We start from the raw sequence: 16,755 nt of genomic DNA on the forward strand, positions 1-16,755 counted from the left end.
TAATTTTAATCATAATTTCCAAAATTGAATCTTAGTTAAATTAATTAAATACGGTATAATTAGTTATGATCTTAATTCTAATTTAATTTAAACATTATATAAACATCTTCCAACTAAAAAAATAAGACTCAAAATATAAAATCCAATCATTATTAAAAAGCATACATCTACACTTTTTGAATAATTAATTTTTTTTAAAAAAATTTATAGTTAGTTATTTTTTTTTAATAACTATTTAAATACTAAAAATGCTTTTTTAATAACTATTTAAATACTAAAAATGCAATTCATTCCAATAGTATTGCCAACCACAAGTACTAAAAATGTTTATAAAGATATTTTGTATATTAATACTCATCCTAATAAGAAACATTTATTGTATTAGTACATATAAACCGACGATATCCTCATTATCTTGATGAGCCCTGCAAATTGAAGTGTGACTGATCGTGCTGTATTTACTTTGACTGCAGATGGAAAGAGCTTTTCTTGCGATTTTATTCCGATCAAAATTAATCATGACTTATGGCTAAATTTAACAGAATAATATTTCGCAGAAGCCAACATAACGAAATAGCAGATACTTTGAACCGAAAATAAATAAATCAGCAGCCTGTCAAATGGCTTTGTATAAATTTCAGGAGTCTGTCAACTAGCAGAATGAGGACCTCGCAAAGTGCTTTTGCTGTCAGCTTTATGTGGGTATTTTATGTTATTTCTCAGATGTTTATATGATTTTGTAGTGGAACATTTTTTAGTTTTTTGTGTAAAATGTTTTCCGAATCCTTTAAGGGTAAAGGTTTTTGCAGTTTTTTTGAAATCTTAAACTTTTAATTTTAAGATATAATTTATATAGTGGAAACGGAAAAGGATCTGTGGACATTTCATGCTTGTCCATAATTATTGAAAATTTGATTTCTGAAAAAGCTTTGAGAAAGCTCTGAATAGGCTTTTTTTTTTCACAATTTTTCCCAGAACTCTATTGTGTATAATTGTTTTAGTTTCATTTGCATTGAATGAATTGCTTTGGATCTCCATTTTATGGAAAAATTAATATGAAGTTAGGACGTATCAGTAAAGCGTCGGTGCAGGCGTAGCAGTTTACAATTTTGTAGTTAGAGGGTTTATGCTAGATTTGGCTGTTTTGTCTATTAAAGCAAGTGATTTTTGGATCAGATACTCTCAGGAATATTTCGAGGACTGAAGTTTAGGGTTTTAGGATTGAGATATCTGGCATGAAGGTTTGTGTTGAAACTTGTGGAAAAACCATTTAAGGTTTCATACAATATAGAACAGAGGATAAAGAAATGTCGTCAACGACGAGGAAGAAAAAGCCTTCTGCTTTTCGAGATTTTCCCTTAGGATGTGGGAGGTTTGCACCGCGGATGACAAGAGAAGAGTTGTCTGCAGTTCGTGATTTTCCCGAAGATTGTGGAAGGAATGCAGCCGCTACGACCAAGAAGGATTTGGAAGAATCAACAGAGGTTGATAAAACACGCCAGGAAGGAGATGCTGATGCAAGAACTGCAGGGGCTGGATTTGATTCGGCGCTGTCTAAGGCAACTTTAAAAGTTGCTGGATTAGATGACACTGTAGAAAAGTTGACTAGTCTGAACGTGGAAGTCAATAATGAGAAAATTGACGCCATGCCATTGGAATCAGAAGCCAAACCAAATGCAGTAAAGGAAAGTATTGATAAATTAGAAGACAATCAACTTTTGCCAGATATAAATGTTGATGATAACACTGAACCGTCAAAACTGGTTGCATCCGAAATAAAAAATGACAGAAACAAAGATAGTGAAGAGGATATTACCCCATCTGAGACGACTTTATCCAAATCAAAAACTGACACGAGTAAAGACTCTAGAAAGGAAAGTATGCAAGTGAAGTCAATGCCCAAACAACCTGCATCAAAGGCGAAGGTTGATAAGAAAAGAGATGATAAGGATATTGTGCCATTGAAGTCTCAAGCTAAACAGCCTGCAACAAAGAAGAAAGTTGACAGCGAGAGTGATAAGGGCGAGAACATCATGGCATCAAAGCAGTCCGCATCCAAAGCAACAATTGAGAAGAAAAGAGATGGCAAAGGGAATGCTAAACCTTTGAAACAAGAAGCTAAGCAAATGGGTCAGAAGAAAAAGAGTGTTAAGAAAGGAGATGCAGTAGGGGATATTAGTCCTTTGGAAAGCAAGGAAGCAAAGGAAAAATCTGGCAGGAAAAATGATGCTGAAGATGATGTTGTTGATGATAGTGCAGAGCCAGATCATGCGGATTCAGAAAGTACTCCCACAAAGCTTAATATCAAGGAGGGGGACAAACCTGAGTCAGCGAATGATAAAAATTCAACTGCGAGTGCTGAAAAAAGCAGTATAAAACGCAAGAAGACTCCTGCAAGCACTGCAAACAGGCGTAAGTCAAGTGGCAAGAAAGCCAAGGTGTTCCGTTCTGGTGATGGAGATGATAATTTGGATGCAGGCTCCAGTAGGAATGAAGTAAGAATGACTCTTATGATGTATGATGCTTTACGTCGACACTATGTGCTAGAAGATGAAGAAAGCAAGCAAGCAGGTAAACGTGCAGGTGGTGGGGTTAAAAGACCAGATGTGGAAGCAGGTAGTAGAATGATGGACAAGGGTCTCTGGCTTAATCGAGATCGAAAGGTTGTGGGAGATCTTCCAGGGGTGCAACCTGGTGATATTTTTTATTTCAGACTTGAAATGTGTGCAATTGGACTACATTCACAGGTACAGGCCGGAATACATTACATTGGTGCAAACAACAGTGAGTGGAAGGATTCAGTAGCTGTTAGTATTATCGCATCTGGGGGGTATGAAGATGATGAAGATGATGGTGGGGAAACATTGGTCTATACTGGGTCGGGGGGAAATAGCAAGACTGATGGGAAACAGAATGACGACCAGAAATTAGAGAGGGGAAATCTTGCTCTTGAGCGAAGTATGCATCATGGGGTTGAAATCAGGGTGATTCGTGGTAAGAAGGACAGTAGGAGTGCTTCTGGAAAGATATACATTTATGATGGCCTGTATAAGGTTGAGGACTATTGGTTGGACAAAGGGAAGTCTGGATTTGGTGTTTTCAAGTACAGGTTGCAGAGGTTACCTGGCCAACCCGAGTTATCATCCGATATACTAAAATCTGCTATTAAATGGAAATCGAATCCATCTTTAAGGCAAGGACTCATTTCTTCAGACATATCTTCAAAAAGAGAGAACACACCTGTTTATCTTGTGAACACTGTTGATGAAGATAAAGGGCCAGAACAGTTTGAGTACATAAGTGAAGTGAAGGTTCCAAAGTCTGTTCTTGATTGTGTACCATCTAACAGTTGTGATTGTAAAGGGAGCTGTGCTCCTGGTGGAAAATGCTCTTGTTTTTCATTGAATGGAGGACAAATGCCTTATACTCATAATGGGTTTCTTGTTAAGTGGAGGCCAATGGTCTATGAATGCAGTGAGCTTTGCAGCTGTCCCCCAACTTGCCGTAACAGATTGACTCAAAAGGGACTCAAGTTCCATTTGGAAGTATTCAAAACTGAAAATCGAGGATGGGGTGTGCGTTCATGGGACCCTATTCCAGCTGGTGCTTTTATCTGTGAATATGTGGGCGAAGTTCTCTCAAGTGAGGATATAGATCAGCAGGTTGAGGAAAATGAATTTCTGCTTTATGCAAAGCGTGCCCTGGAACATTCGACTGACTGGGGTGATGTTTCTAATATCCTTCCTGAGAAGAATCAAGAAGACACTGTTCAAGCCCCCCCTCCATTGACGTTTGCCATAAATGCTAAGAACTTGGGAAATGTTTCTCGCTTTATCAATCATAGTTGCTCTCCAAATGTTCTACTTCAGAGTGTCCTTAATGATCACCATAATACTCAATTTCCACATATCATGCTTTTTGCCATGGAACATATTCCTCCATTGACTGAATTGACATTTGACTATGGAGTGATTGACAGTGGAGAGGATAAGAGTTACGTCAAAGCCTAGGTCTGTTTGTTTCGTCAATGAACTGCAGAGGGGAATATCCCTAAAATTACATGGAATTCATACAACTTAAAAAATGAAGCATGTATTCAGCAACTTCTATTCTGAGGTGAGGCTTGTTTTAATCATATTTTATTGCAAAATTATAAGAGTGAATCAGTTTGTTTTGGATACTATTTTCTATGGTGGAATAAGGCAGCTATTCAAGGGCTTTAACTGTAATGCGAGTGCCAATATTCTTCAATGGATGTTATTGTGGTCTTAGTCATTGCATTGCATTTAGACTTTGTAAATGAATTCAAATTCAATTTTTGGAAATATGCTTGATACACTTTTGGTGTTTTCAGCTCAATCTGAAAATTCATACATTGGTTTTAAACAAATTGAAGTAATATTGCAGCTATAGATGTTCTATGAAGAAAGAGAAATATGTCCTTGTTGAAAGAATGTTGACATTATTGTTTGCTACTTATTTTGCACCCCTTTGTTTTTTAATGAACTGCAAAGCTCAGCTGTTTGTTAGTTTCTGGAGTATATGATCTTTGTTGTGGAGATCTGTTTGTGATCAAAATTTTATCCTAGATTTTTATCGAGGCTAGAGTTTTTCTCAAATTTTGTATTGGTACCCTGAATGTTAATGAGCCTGGAAAACGTGCTAATTACTATTTTGAAGGGACTACTCAATACCTTTTTTAAGTAGCAGAAAAATAATAAAGAGGTGCCTAACAAAATTGGTGGAAGCTGTGTGTGACAACAGACAACAAATACTGCATTTAGAGAGCAGCATCCATGTTCTTTATTGTTACAGATCAGCTTACCGGAGATGCTATACCCTAAACATGGTATATGAAGAAAGTGTGCAATGCATCTTTTCACACTAAGTGGACTGTGATGGTTATGGCAGTACTAGGCACCATTGAAGAGGTGAGGATTATGGCTGTCAACAATTTCTTATAGACAATTAACCCCATGCCTAGCACCACTTGATGTTTACCATCTTCCCAGTTGGGTGTGGGGTTATTCATCTATATCTACATTGATGTATCCATGCTGTGCCCTGCACACAAATTGGCTCCTTTACCAATTATCATCTTCCAGCTTGGAAAAGTTAAATAGTGGTGATATTGGCTTACACATCCAGCTAAGTCTTTTCTTGTTCAAATCCCAATCCAGTGCTTCAAACCGTGAGAATAGGAACGGACCTGTCAAAATGAGAGCCATAGAAGCCAATTAAGTGAAAATGATAAATTGGCTTGCCTTTAGACTTTTGATGGATTAGTTTGCTTACAGGTTTATCTGCGTGGATTTGACAAAGGTAAATAATTTTTGTAAAACAGCAACATTTTACATATTAAGTGTAGATTATACCAATTAGAGATGAAGGCTGTCTCTTGAAAGGAGGACGCCTTGATCCAAAAAAAGATTTCTATCCTCTTTTTCATTATGTTGGGAAGTTTTTATTATTTTATTACACCGTACTACCATAGCATATTTAATAGACTTGGTGATATAAATAATTATTAAGGTGGGGCCATAGTAAATAGGTTTAAATAATATTTTATTTTAAACCTATCCCATTTAAAGTAAATTAAAAAGTGAGTTATTAAACTATTATAGTTTAGTCTGTCAAGTGATTAGTTTTACGCATACATAGAATGGGATTGGTTGAAGAATAAGAAGGGTCAGGTAGGTTGTGCTTCCTATTTTCTTGGATCACAAACTAACCTATGGAATGTAATGCTTATGATCTTTGAATGGTAATGAATCTCAAAACTTGGATGCAATTTCTTTTTATCGTTTTGTACTAGAGCATCTCTGAATCAGCCCTTGTGATGGAAGATTGATTGTTACCAAGGGGAGACCTGTTTTTGTTGCCCAGACTGATGGTAGCATTATTTTTTAATTAGTGTATGTAGCTATAATGAGCAATTAGACTAAATAATTTTTTTAGTTTATTTGTTGATTTGTCTGAGTTATTTGTGTGCTTTGTAAGTGAAGAGCTTGAATGGTGGAGAAACAGGTTTTTTATTTTCATTTTCTTTGTGAGAGAGAAGATATTTTGTGCTTACCTGTTTTTGTTGCCCACACTGATGGTAGCTTTATTTATTTTAATTATTGTATTTAGCTATAGCGAGTATGAAAAATTAATTGCTCAAAATAATTGGATGAATTATTCAGCGATATACAACCGTATATAAAGAGTTTACAAGATGACATTCTAAATTAAGAACTAGTCGTTTAAGTGAAAACTAAAAAACTTAAAATACTAAATAAAGCTTAAAAAGCTAACTATGCGTCTTTAATAAAGAAGCAATAGTTTCACTTAATGCACTAAAAAAGCTAAAAAGCTAAATAAGTCGACTAAAAAGCTAAAAAGCTAAATAAGTCGACAACTAAGATGACCACTAAGAATAGAAGAGATGACCATTATAGAATAGATATTAATATTATTTTAATAGAGTAATTAGATTAAAGAAATTTGTTAGTTTTTTTTTTTAATAGATAAATAACTGCATAGGGGCAGCAACCATTTCTATTATCTAAAAAATTACAACCTGGTTCAACAAAGGAGGTGGTAGGGGGAAAGAACCAGGGGAAGAAAACCCCCTACCATAGCTCCAAAATTCCAGCTAAATACAAAATTGCTGGAGAGAAATAGTATAAACAGAGCCAGGCCAGTGGCCTTCAACATCCAATAGTCCTCAGCCTAACCTAATCTGTTAACATATATTATTTATAACATGATTACAAACACCGGTAGCTTGCAGGCTTAACGCCATTCCTCACTAACAGTCTAAAAAGATCTAATAAGTTTTATAACAGAGTAAAACTTGGGAACTATAGTTCCCTGTTGCCTCATAAACTTGGGAACAATAGTTCCCTGGAGCCGTGAATGAAGCACCTCCAGTAGTCGTTTGTCTGTTACTTCGCCAAGAAACGCCATTTGTCGAGAGGTAGCTTCCAGCAGAATTGGCGTATCCATTGTTTACTAGAGCAGAGTTTTAATGTAGATCAAACCTCAGAGGATGCGATCATAATTACACATGCCCATCGTAATTTTGGTAACTTGTGAGCTGTCATAAGTACTTATTGCCTACCACCGCCTATCTTCATCATCTCACGGCTTTATGCTATATGATCAGAAATCTAAAAACAAACTTTTTGATTATGCCTTTGGCACGAGCCCGACTTCAATTTCCCAGCGTAACAGCAAATTTGGACAGCCTATCTGCCTCTGAATTGCCTTCCCTGTATACGTGGCTTATTCGAAAATCATCTAGCCTTTCTAGCAGGGCTAGTATCGGCTGTAACCATTGGTTAAGGTGCCAGCTGGGGGTTTGTTTATTTCGGATGGCATTGATGACATTCAGAGAGTCACCTTCTAAATGTATATTGCGCCATCCTAAATCTGCGCCCAACTGTAGACTTCGATATGCAGCACAGAATTCGGCTTCATTGTTAGTCGCTACTCCAATATTTTCTGCAATTTCCTTGAGGCATTTCCCTTTAGAATCCCTAACAATGCAACCAATACCACTTGGACCTGGATTACCCGCAGAGGCTCCATCGAAATTGATTTTATACCATCCTTGCTCAGGGCGCTCCCATTTGACGTTTAACCTCGGATTTATCACTACATCTTGGCTTCCTTTGCCAAATAGGGGTGGGATAATTAGATTTGGAAATGAGAGTTTCATCTTCGAATCCCATTCAGTATACAGGTTCTTCTTCAAATTTTTGTGTTTGGCTGTTTCATTCATTTGCTCAATAAGACATTTTTCAATTTTCTCATTCAGAACTGTGAAAGTCATTTCTCTATTTTGAAAGATTCTCCGATTTTGCTCTTTCCATGTTTCCCAAATTAACAGTGATGGGAGAATATTAAATAAGTCCCCAAATAGGGCTTTGCATCTGGGTTTTGGCCATAATTGAAACCATTCATCAATACCTTGTGGGAATGGGCAAGGCAATTTTAATTTTTCTGTAAAGTGCCTCCAGCATTTCCTAGTATAATCGCAATGTAATAGGAGATGGTCTACATTCTCCTCATCTTGGAAACATAGAACACATCGACTAGGCCCCTGAAAGCCAATTTGTCTAATTTTGTCACATGTTAAGATTTTCCTTTGGAAGGCCATCCAAGCAAAGGCACCTGCCTTGGGAATGAGATTTTTATTCCAAAAGAGGTTAATCGGCGAGTCCTTTTTATCAATGGCTGCATCTTTTAACTTATAACCAAGACAGACCTTATACTTCCCATCCGACGAACCGCACCATCTAATAATATCCTCCTTAGGGGACGGGCAAATAGATCGATCCATTAGAATTTTATGGAAGAGTTCTTTTTGATCTTGTTCAAGATTCAGAGGATCCATCGATTTCCAGTTCCATTTATCAACACCATTTTCTTTCGTTATATATCCATAATCACATACCTTGTGGCCCCATATGTTGCTGTTCTCTCTCATGATTGACTGTAGCGCTGGGTTTTGATCTAGAATTTTTTTGCCACCCCATGAGTCATGCCAGAAAGAGGCACTTTTCCCGTTCCTGATTTCCCATGATACATAGTCCCCTATGATCCTTCTGCATTCAAGTATAAAATTCCAGATAACCGATCCCCTTGGGGGATCTGTGACTGTGAGAATTCGTTTTGGTTCTAGTGAGTCTAGATATTTCTTTTTAAGGATTCTCACCCACTTTTGTTTGCCACCTTTGCAGATTTCCCAGACTAACTTTGCTCCCATAGCTAAATTCATGATAGACAATTGTCGAATGCCAGCACCCCCAGCAGATTTAGGCTGTGTGATATTTTTCCAGGCTACCAATGGAATTTTTTCTTTTTCCCCTGTTCCATTCCATAGAAACTTCCGCATGATTCTGATTAGCTCTTCTTCCACTGTCTCTGGTAATTTTAGGCATGCCATTGAGAAGATAGGGAGAGCCGAGAGTACTGACTTAATCATTGTAAACCTACCCGCAGAGGATAACCATTTCCCTTTCCACAATTCTAGTTTGGATTTGCATTTATTGATCAAATGTCTCCAATAATCTGTTTTGTTTGCACCAATAAATAGGGGGGTTCCAAGGAATTTCCCTGGAAAATTTGCAACCCGCAGATTAAGTATTCTAGATAGAATTCCTTGTAATGTTGGATTAGTATTGATGAAGAAGACCTCTGACTTGTTCCAATTTATTTTCTGTCCTGATGCATTACAGTAATAATCCAGACAAGTCTTAATTATTCTCGCCTCCCTTCTACTAGCTTCTCCGAATAATATAGTATCATCTGCAAATTGTAGATGGGTTGTCTGTTCAATTCCATTGGCTACTTTGACACCATTCCAAAGATTTTCTTGATGAAGGGCATTGATTGATCTGCCTAGCGCCTCCGCCATGATAATGAATAAAAAAGGGGACATTGGATCTCCTTGACGGATTCCTTTTTTGGTGGCGAAGAAGCCATGAGAAGATCCATTAACAAGTACTGAGAATTTGACTGAAGTTAAGCAGTTCTTTACTCATGTTATCCATTCTTGCCCAAAGCCAAATTTATGTAGAATCTCTGTTAGAAATTCTCTGTTGACCATGTCATATGCTTTGAGGATATCCAATTTGAGTATCATGCAAGACTCTTTGGTCTTTCTCGCCGTATGTAAGGTTTCATGAGCCGTTATAAAGAAATTTGTTAGTTTATTCTTTGATTTGTCTGAGTTATTTGGGTGCCTTGTAAGGGAAAAGCTTGAATGGTTGAGAAACAGGTCTTTTTTTTTGTGAGAGAAGAAGATATTTTGTGCTGACTTGCTTTTGTTGTCCTCACTGATGGTAGCTTTATGTATTTTAATTATTTTATGTAGCTATAACGAGTAACTAGATTAAAGAAATTTGTTAGTTTATTCTTTGATTTGTCTGAGTTATTTGGGTGCTTTGTAAGTGAAAAACTTGAATGGTGGAGAAACAGGATTGTTTTGTGAGAGAGAAGATATTTTGTGCTTTGAAGTGTGCAGATGTGTAACTGTTATTTTCGTTGTGGCGGTCCTTTAGTACAGTTTGAGACAACATTACTAAAATTGCAATATCTTTTTCATTTTTTTAACTATATTTAGTGATTTTAACTGTTCTGGAAAGCTAACACAGCAGAGAACAAAGCCCAGAGATATTTTAAAGAGATTCTTTGAATTGAATTAGCAGTTCAATGCAGAAAAGAGAGGATAATTACCAATCTTGAGTTTGCTACTATCTTGGAGACTGGTCCATTGCTGTAGTAGCAGGCCAACTAAAAGAATATATGAGATGAACTTAAGTCGCACCTGGGCAGTTGATGTTCAGTAAGTCTTGAAGTGACTTACAAACAGTGGTGTTGTTCTGTGAGGTAATGCCCACATGAGGAACAGCTAGAGGTATGAAGTTGAGTATGCTCCTATTCGTACAAAGTTGAAACTTGATTCTCCCCCAGTCTGTATACCATGTTGTTATTAAGGGGAGAATGTTAGGAAATTTGCATTACACTATAGTAAATATTAAATATTCTTAGTGATCTAAATAGTTATTAAGGTGGGGTGATAGTAAGTATTTTAAGTAATAGTTTATTTAAATCTATCCTAATCAAAGATAATTAAACCATTATAGTTTAGGCTGTTTAGCGATTAGTTTTAAACTTTCACACCTACGTAGAATATGTTTGTTTGATGAATAAGAAGGATCAGGTGGATTGTGCTTTCTGTTTTCTTGGATCAGAAACTAAATTGTGCAATGTATATCCCTATGATGTTTGAATAGCATAAATCTTGATACTTGCATGCAATTTTTCTATCTATAAGCTGTTATCCAAGGAGAGGAGTCTTATGAAGATATTCAAAACTAAGAGCATTCTGATAGCTTACAGAGAAGGATGATTGGCAAGCATTATGAATGGAAATTACTGGAACTTAATTTGATGTAGAAAATGCACATGTTTTTGGTGATATAAATAATTACTAAGGTGGGGTCATGGTAAATATTATTTTTATGTAAACCTATGTAGTCAAAGATAATTAAACTATTATAGCTGAGATTGTTTGATGATTAGTAATACACCTATGTAGAATGGGTTTGTTTGAGGACTAAGAGGGGCTAGGTCGATTGTGCTTCCTATTTTCTTGAATCACAAACTAACCTGTGCAATGTATACATTCCTTTGATGTTTAATAGCATAAACTTGACATTTTCTTGCAATCTTTTTTATCAATAAGTTGCTGTCCAAGGAGCCAAGTCTTAAGACAGAAGGAAGATTCAAAACTAAGAGCATTGTGGTAGATTACAGAGATGGAGGATTGTTAAGCATACTTAGAGATGACTTGTCCCATTCCATTGGATGTAGAGATTGCTTTGCCAACCTTCATTGAACTTATAAGGCAGAAACATAACATAAAAGTTTTCCTTTAATTCATGACACATACTTGTAAATTGAAATATTCTTCTATTTGTTGTTCTCTTCTTCTGTTGGGAGTCAATTTTCGAATCCTCCATGTGTTCACTCCAATGCAAGAAGTATTTTTTGCCACACCACATTTGCTTAACCTTTTGTTACAGCTATACCTACTTTCATATTGGGAAGCCATAAACAAGATAGCCTCCCTTGCATTCTTCAGACTCTTAGCTAGCTATTGCTTCAACAAAAATAGTTCCTTTTCTTTCTTTATGGCAGAGCCGCAGATGTCCTTGCTTTGGAAGTTCTTAACAGTATTGTTTTGATCCAATTTAAAAGAGCATGCATAGCAGATCTTAGAGGTCCCCAAACTTTGTATATGTGGAAGGATTATCAGGCAAGAAAAGCAATGAGTCTGACTCTTGCCATCATAATCATTGAAAATCCCACTTCACTTTGTTAAGGCTGCTAGCTGTTATTAGGGATGTTAATGTCTTACTTTTTCTGTCTATAATAACCTGAAGTTCCTCTCAACCTTTGTCTCCTACTAATCTCCTGGATTCCTGGCACTTCAATCCTTTTAGCATCTCATCGTTTTATTGGAAATTGGTACTTAAAAACTATGTTGCCAGTTCAATGTTTGGTTATGGTGGTTTGTTGATTTTTTCCCCGGGGTTCAACCATACTATATGTACATATAATATTAAAAATATATAAAACTTTTAGATAACCATAAGTTGGGGAAATTTTACAACATTACATATATAATTGAGAGCACAGATTGTAATTCATATTTCAACCTCAATTGTCAAATCATAAATGGTAAAGATAAATCAAAATGGTTTAAATTTTATTTTAGTCAACCTGCATATGGAAAATCATTACAAATTAATTATCATCATATTACTCTTCATTGAGGGCATGAATGTCATCAGTTGGTTGAGGTTCATTAGAACTTCAAACAGTCCTAGTGCCACTTCCACTAACTCTACCATGCAAGTTTTGTGTAGCAGACTCGTGCCTCTCATCCTCAATTAAGACCAAAGAAAGTCAGCAACAGCAACATCGAAGTTTGGATGCTTAGGTGCTACATCCTTATGCCTTGTTGCCCCCTCTTTGCACTTGAATTGCTTTTCAAGTGGGGCACACATTGGAATGCACATACAACAATTTCCCTACTCTTTTTTCAGCCAGCTAGTTGTGTTTAACTGACTAGATAAAAGAGTATGTCCTTGAGTTTCACTTAGTTGAAGAGGAACACACAACTTGTTGATATTTGAGACAGTCATACAACATTTAAAATTATAGTTGCCAAATAAAAGTAAGTTAAAAACTAAAAAATGCATACTCGTGATAGGACTTTGATGGCAAGAGGCCGTAGGTAAACATATCCTTGGCCATGGAGGTAACACCTTGTACGAGTCTCTTTCTCTTGTTTCAAAGATTGGTTAGGCTGTATCCCAAATTCACTCACAATTATGTCCTCAAGATCTCTATATGGTGGCATCCTTGTGTGCAAATAAATTATCTTTGTGCTATAGTACTTAGAGTTTAAAGCAAATACTAGGAGATGCCATGGGGTGGTCATCTTGTTCCATTGTTCAACTCTATTTTTTTTGCACTTGTTTGAAAAATATTTTTGAGGGATCTTTCTCCCTAGCTGCTATTATGCCTCCTTTTTTTGGTAATGGTGTTAATGCCTTTGTATATCTTGCCTAGACATCACTATATGTATTGGTGAACCTACTCATACTCTTGTTGGGCTTAGTGGAACTTAACGAAAACTATAAATGATCCATGGTGTTCTATGCCTCTTGTACCTTCACGACTCATCATAAGATGATTGTGTGTGAGGCAGTGTTCCACGGGCGTTGGGGACGGGGGGACGCGTTTCCGAGACGGGGGGGGTGGCGGGGTGGTGGTGCTGATATAGTTATACATATACATATAGTACTTGAAAAACTAGTTTTGAAAAGATGTATGATAGTATTACAGTGTAAGAATTATATTTCAAATGAGACTATAGGAAATTTGAAATACTAAATCTAAATACCAAGATTTCTAAGTTGTGTTGTTATATGGAGCCTAATCAGACTCGGAGGTTAGATTTTCCCTACTTCTATCGGCGTGGTTTCCCCCTATATTTTTCAACGGGGGTTTGGGGGCAACGCCCCCAAGTTGGGGTCAAGGGGCATCGCCCCTTGCGGGGTCAAGGGGTAGCGCCCCTTGCGTGTTCCCTGTCGCGAAACAGGGTGGGGTCGAGGGGCAGCGCCCCGCGAGGCCAAAAATACTTTTATTATTTTCTAAAGGCGTCGGGTGTTATTTTTCTTTTGGTCCACGTCCAATTAGAGTTACCCCTTAAACCTCAAAAAACTTAAAAAGTCACTTTTTAAAAAATTTTTAATATTAAATATTGCATATACGTGGGGGCGACAGGAGACGTCTGGGCGTCTCCCCGTCCTTGGAGAGACGTTTGCACGTCTCTCGAAGGATGGGGAGACGCCCAAACGTCTCCCAAGGAGTCGTGGAGGTGTCTCCATGTCTCTTTGGGAGTCGCCCAGATGTCTCCCAAGGAGACGTCTCCACGTCTCCCCGTCTCCCTGGGAGACGTGGGGACGTCTCCGCGTCCCGACGGCGCTTGGGTGGCGGTGGCGGGACGGCGGGGGATGTCGCGTCCCCGTCCCCGCGTCCCCGAGACGTTTCTGACGGGGGGACGCGCCCAAAAAGGGGGGGGACGCGTCCCCGTGGAATGCTGGTGTGAGGTGAATTGAGTTTGAACAACCTAAAATGGTGTTTACAAAAAGAACAAAAATTAAAAAAGTAAGTGTTGTAAGAAGCAAAGTAAATTTAAAAAATGTAGATTAAAATTTTAAAACTAAATAAAATAAAATAAAATAAAATATTGAAATTTCATAAACTTACCCTCAACAACTACAACTAGATGAAGAATATGAACATGGCTTGTGACATATGATCATTAGACATAGATATTTGAGTCTTAACAACCTCGGTATGGATTCACATTATCTATATAATTTGTTTGTTGAGCTTCTCATCAACTTGAGTGGATGGATGACACGCAGTATCCAAAATATGCTCATATCTTGCCTCAACCAACAACCTTGTAGTTATGGAATTTTTTGTGTGTTTATTATTAGTTGGACATTGTTTAGAGGCCCCACCATCTCAATGGACTCAATTAGGATGTTGGCAATGAAACTTGCATCCTGTACTTGCCTCTCACAATCAAATGCCTTAAAAACATTGCCTCTTTAGGGCACCATACACCCTATTTTTCAATCTTTCCATCGATCAAACATGATAGACACTCTTTTTTTGACTTATAAATATGTAATTGGCTTCAATTGAGTGTCTACAGACTTTCTTTTCATGGTCAATATGGTAGTGCATACCTCATCATAGATAGGACTTATATAATTAATGGGCATCTCATTAATTTCCCTCTCCATATCCTACTACGATGGTGATTCAATGGGGTTGAAAGGAAGCCTATTAGTGTAATTGCAATGTGCAACATGCAAATTAACATTGTCCCTTGCCTCATTTTGAATGCCCTTTCTAATGTACTTGCAGTCTTGATTCATTTGTGGGAAAGAAAGGTTATTGTCTTCAAATGTTTGGCAGCCACTGTTGTAGTTGTGGAGGGTGGCCCTTTATGTGGCTTGTAGGATCTTTTCTTGGTCAAAAGATGAGATTTTGATTTATCTTTGTCAATCGCATTATATGATTCCTCAGTTGAACTATTTGGTCCTCTTGCTCTTTGATATAAGCAAAAAGTTGCCCCTCTAGCAACTTATTTATGTTTTTCTTGCCACAAGCTTTGATTTCTTCTCCAGTAAGCTGCACACAAATGGGATCTCACTTGACAATAGGAGCTCCTATATTTGTTCTAGTACTGATTACAATGCCAAAAATAACCCTACCTCCAACAAGTTGCTCAATAATTGCCACATGCTGCTAAAACAGTGATAATGGAGCAAAATTTAAAAAGCCCTAGTCTACCCTTGGCCCGCTAAGCTAAAATTACCAGCCATTGTAAATTATACATGTACCTACATGTTCTAAAAGTAAACAAATATGAAGAAAAATAAAAATAATGATAATGCAACCTTGGGTTATCATTACTTGTTAAACAATAAAGAAAAAAAGCAATAATGTAACCTAGGCTACATTTACTTGTTAAAAAAATGAACAAGAGAGTAAAAACCAATAATAGGTTGTCTTTCAAAAGGAGTGGAGCTTGGAAAGAAACCTAAAGAGCTTACAAAATCTAAACTAATTTTTTTAACTCGAATGATGTTCCAAGTATTTTGATCTCAATAACACACTTTTAAAACTCTTTTGAGGCATAGGAATAATGATTTTGTGATACTTGAACACTTGGAAAACTAGAAACCTTGAGCAATGATTAGAAAGTGTGTTTGTGGGTAACAAATGAGAGATAAGAATATATTTATGTTTGTGTTTTATGTTTTGTTAGTGACTTAAAAGTCACACTTTAGGGTTAGCTAGGGTTATTTAGGTTTTTTAAATAAAAAAATATATGTTTTTGTAATATTCTTCTCGAGTTCATCTTGGGAGTGGCCTTAAGCTTGGCCATTCAAATTAGGTGTGTCTTAAATATACTTAGGCCGAAAAGTCAGTGTTGGGATGGAGTAGTTTGGACCCAAGTAGGTCAGGATGGAGCTGCTTGAACCTAAGTATGATTGGAACTCGGCCTAGAACGGTCTGGATATAACAAAGGTTCCTCCAAGAGTTGGTATTAAAGCTTTCAAAAGAATTCACAATATGAAGAATATCTTCTTGCAACCTTTACTAATGCAACTAGTAATTGATCTTTTCTTGATTGCTTCTATGATGATCATTGTATTCCCTTTATAATCTACCTTAGTTAGGGTTTTCTCCTTGTTAGTTTGTAGTCCCCTTTAAATTTTGATGGAGCTATTAATTAACTATTTTATATGTTGTCTCACTAAAATACTACATTGAAAAACACCAATTTGCCATTTATATCTTAGAAATGTTAAGGTAAGCATTTAGGTAGAGCTTGTAGAGAACATATGGATGTGTTTGAAATGTTAATATGGATGGTTATATTTGAGCCATATTGCCATATGTTTGACTCCTACCTCTTAGCATTCCATTTACACATGGTGCCAAAGAGCTTATGGGAACTTGGTACTTGTTGATGGGTGTTTTGTGACCACACCAACATAGAATAAAGTTCCCAATGGTCACTCTATCTTCTCTTGAGCAAAGACCCCTCGTATGCTAAGATTGCAAAGATCATTAGAGGCGACTCCAAGGTTCCTACTGCAA

At 37.0% G+C, this 16,755-nt stretch overlaps 1 protein-coding gene across 2 annotated transcripts in view; it reads left to right on the forward strand.

Moving 5' to 3' along the window:
- Nucleotides 1–393: 393 nt before the first annotated feature.
- The window catches only part of LOC131057747 (histone-lysine N-methyltransferase family member SUVH9), a 64,466-nt gene continuing 48,104 nt past the window's right edge, over nt 394–16,755 (forward strand). The window contains exons 1-2 of one of the 2 annotated variants that reach the window (XR_009109031.2): nt 394–698; nt 1,177–4,116. Coding sequence is in view for 1 of the 2 variants with exons in the window: in XM_057991910.2 (XP_057847893.1) it covers nt 1,308–4,010 (2,703 nt within the window). In the remaining variant the exon portion in view is untranslated. Of the gene's footprint in view, nt 699–1,176; nt 4,339–16,755 lie in introns of those variants that run through there. The other variant, XM_057991910.2, reaches the window with a different exon arrangement.

This window comes from Cryptomeria japonica, chromosome 9, assembly GCF_030272615.1.
Source record: "Cryptomeria japonica chromosome 9, Sugi_1.0, whole genome shotgun sequence".
Lineage (NCBI taxonomy): Eukaryota > Viridiplantae > Streptophyta > Pinopsida > Cupressales > Cupressaceae > Cryptomeria > Cryptomeria japonica.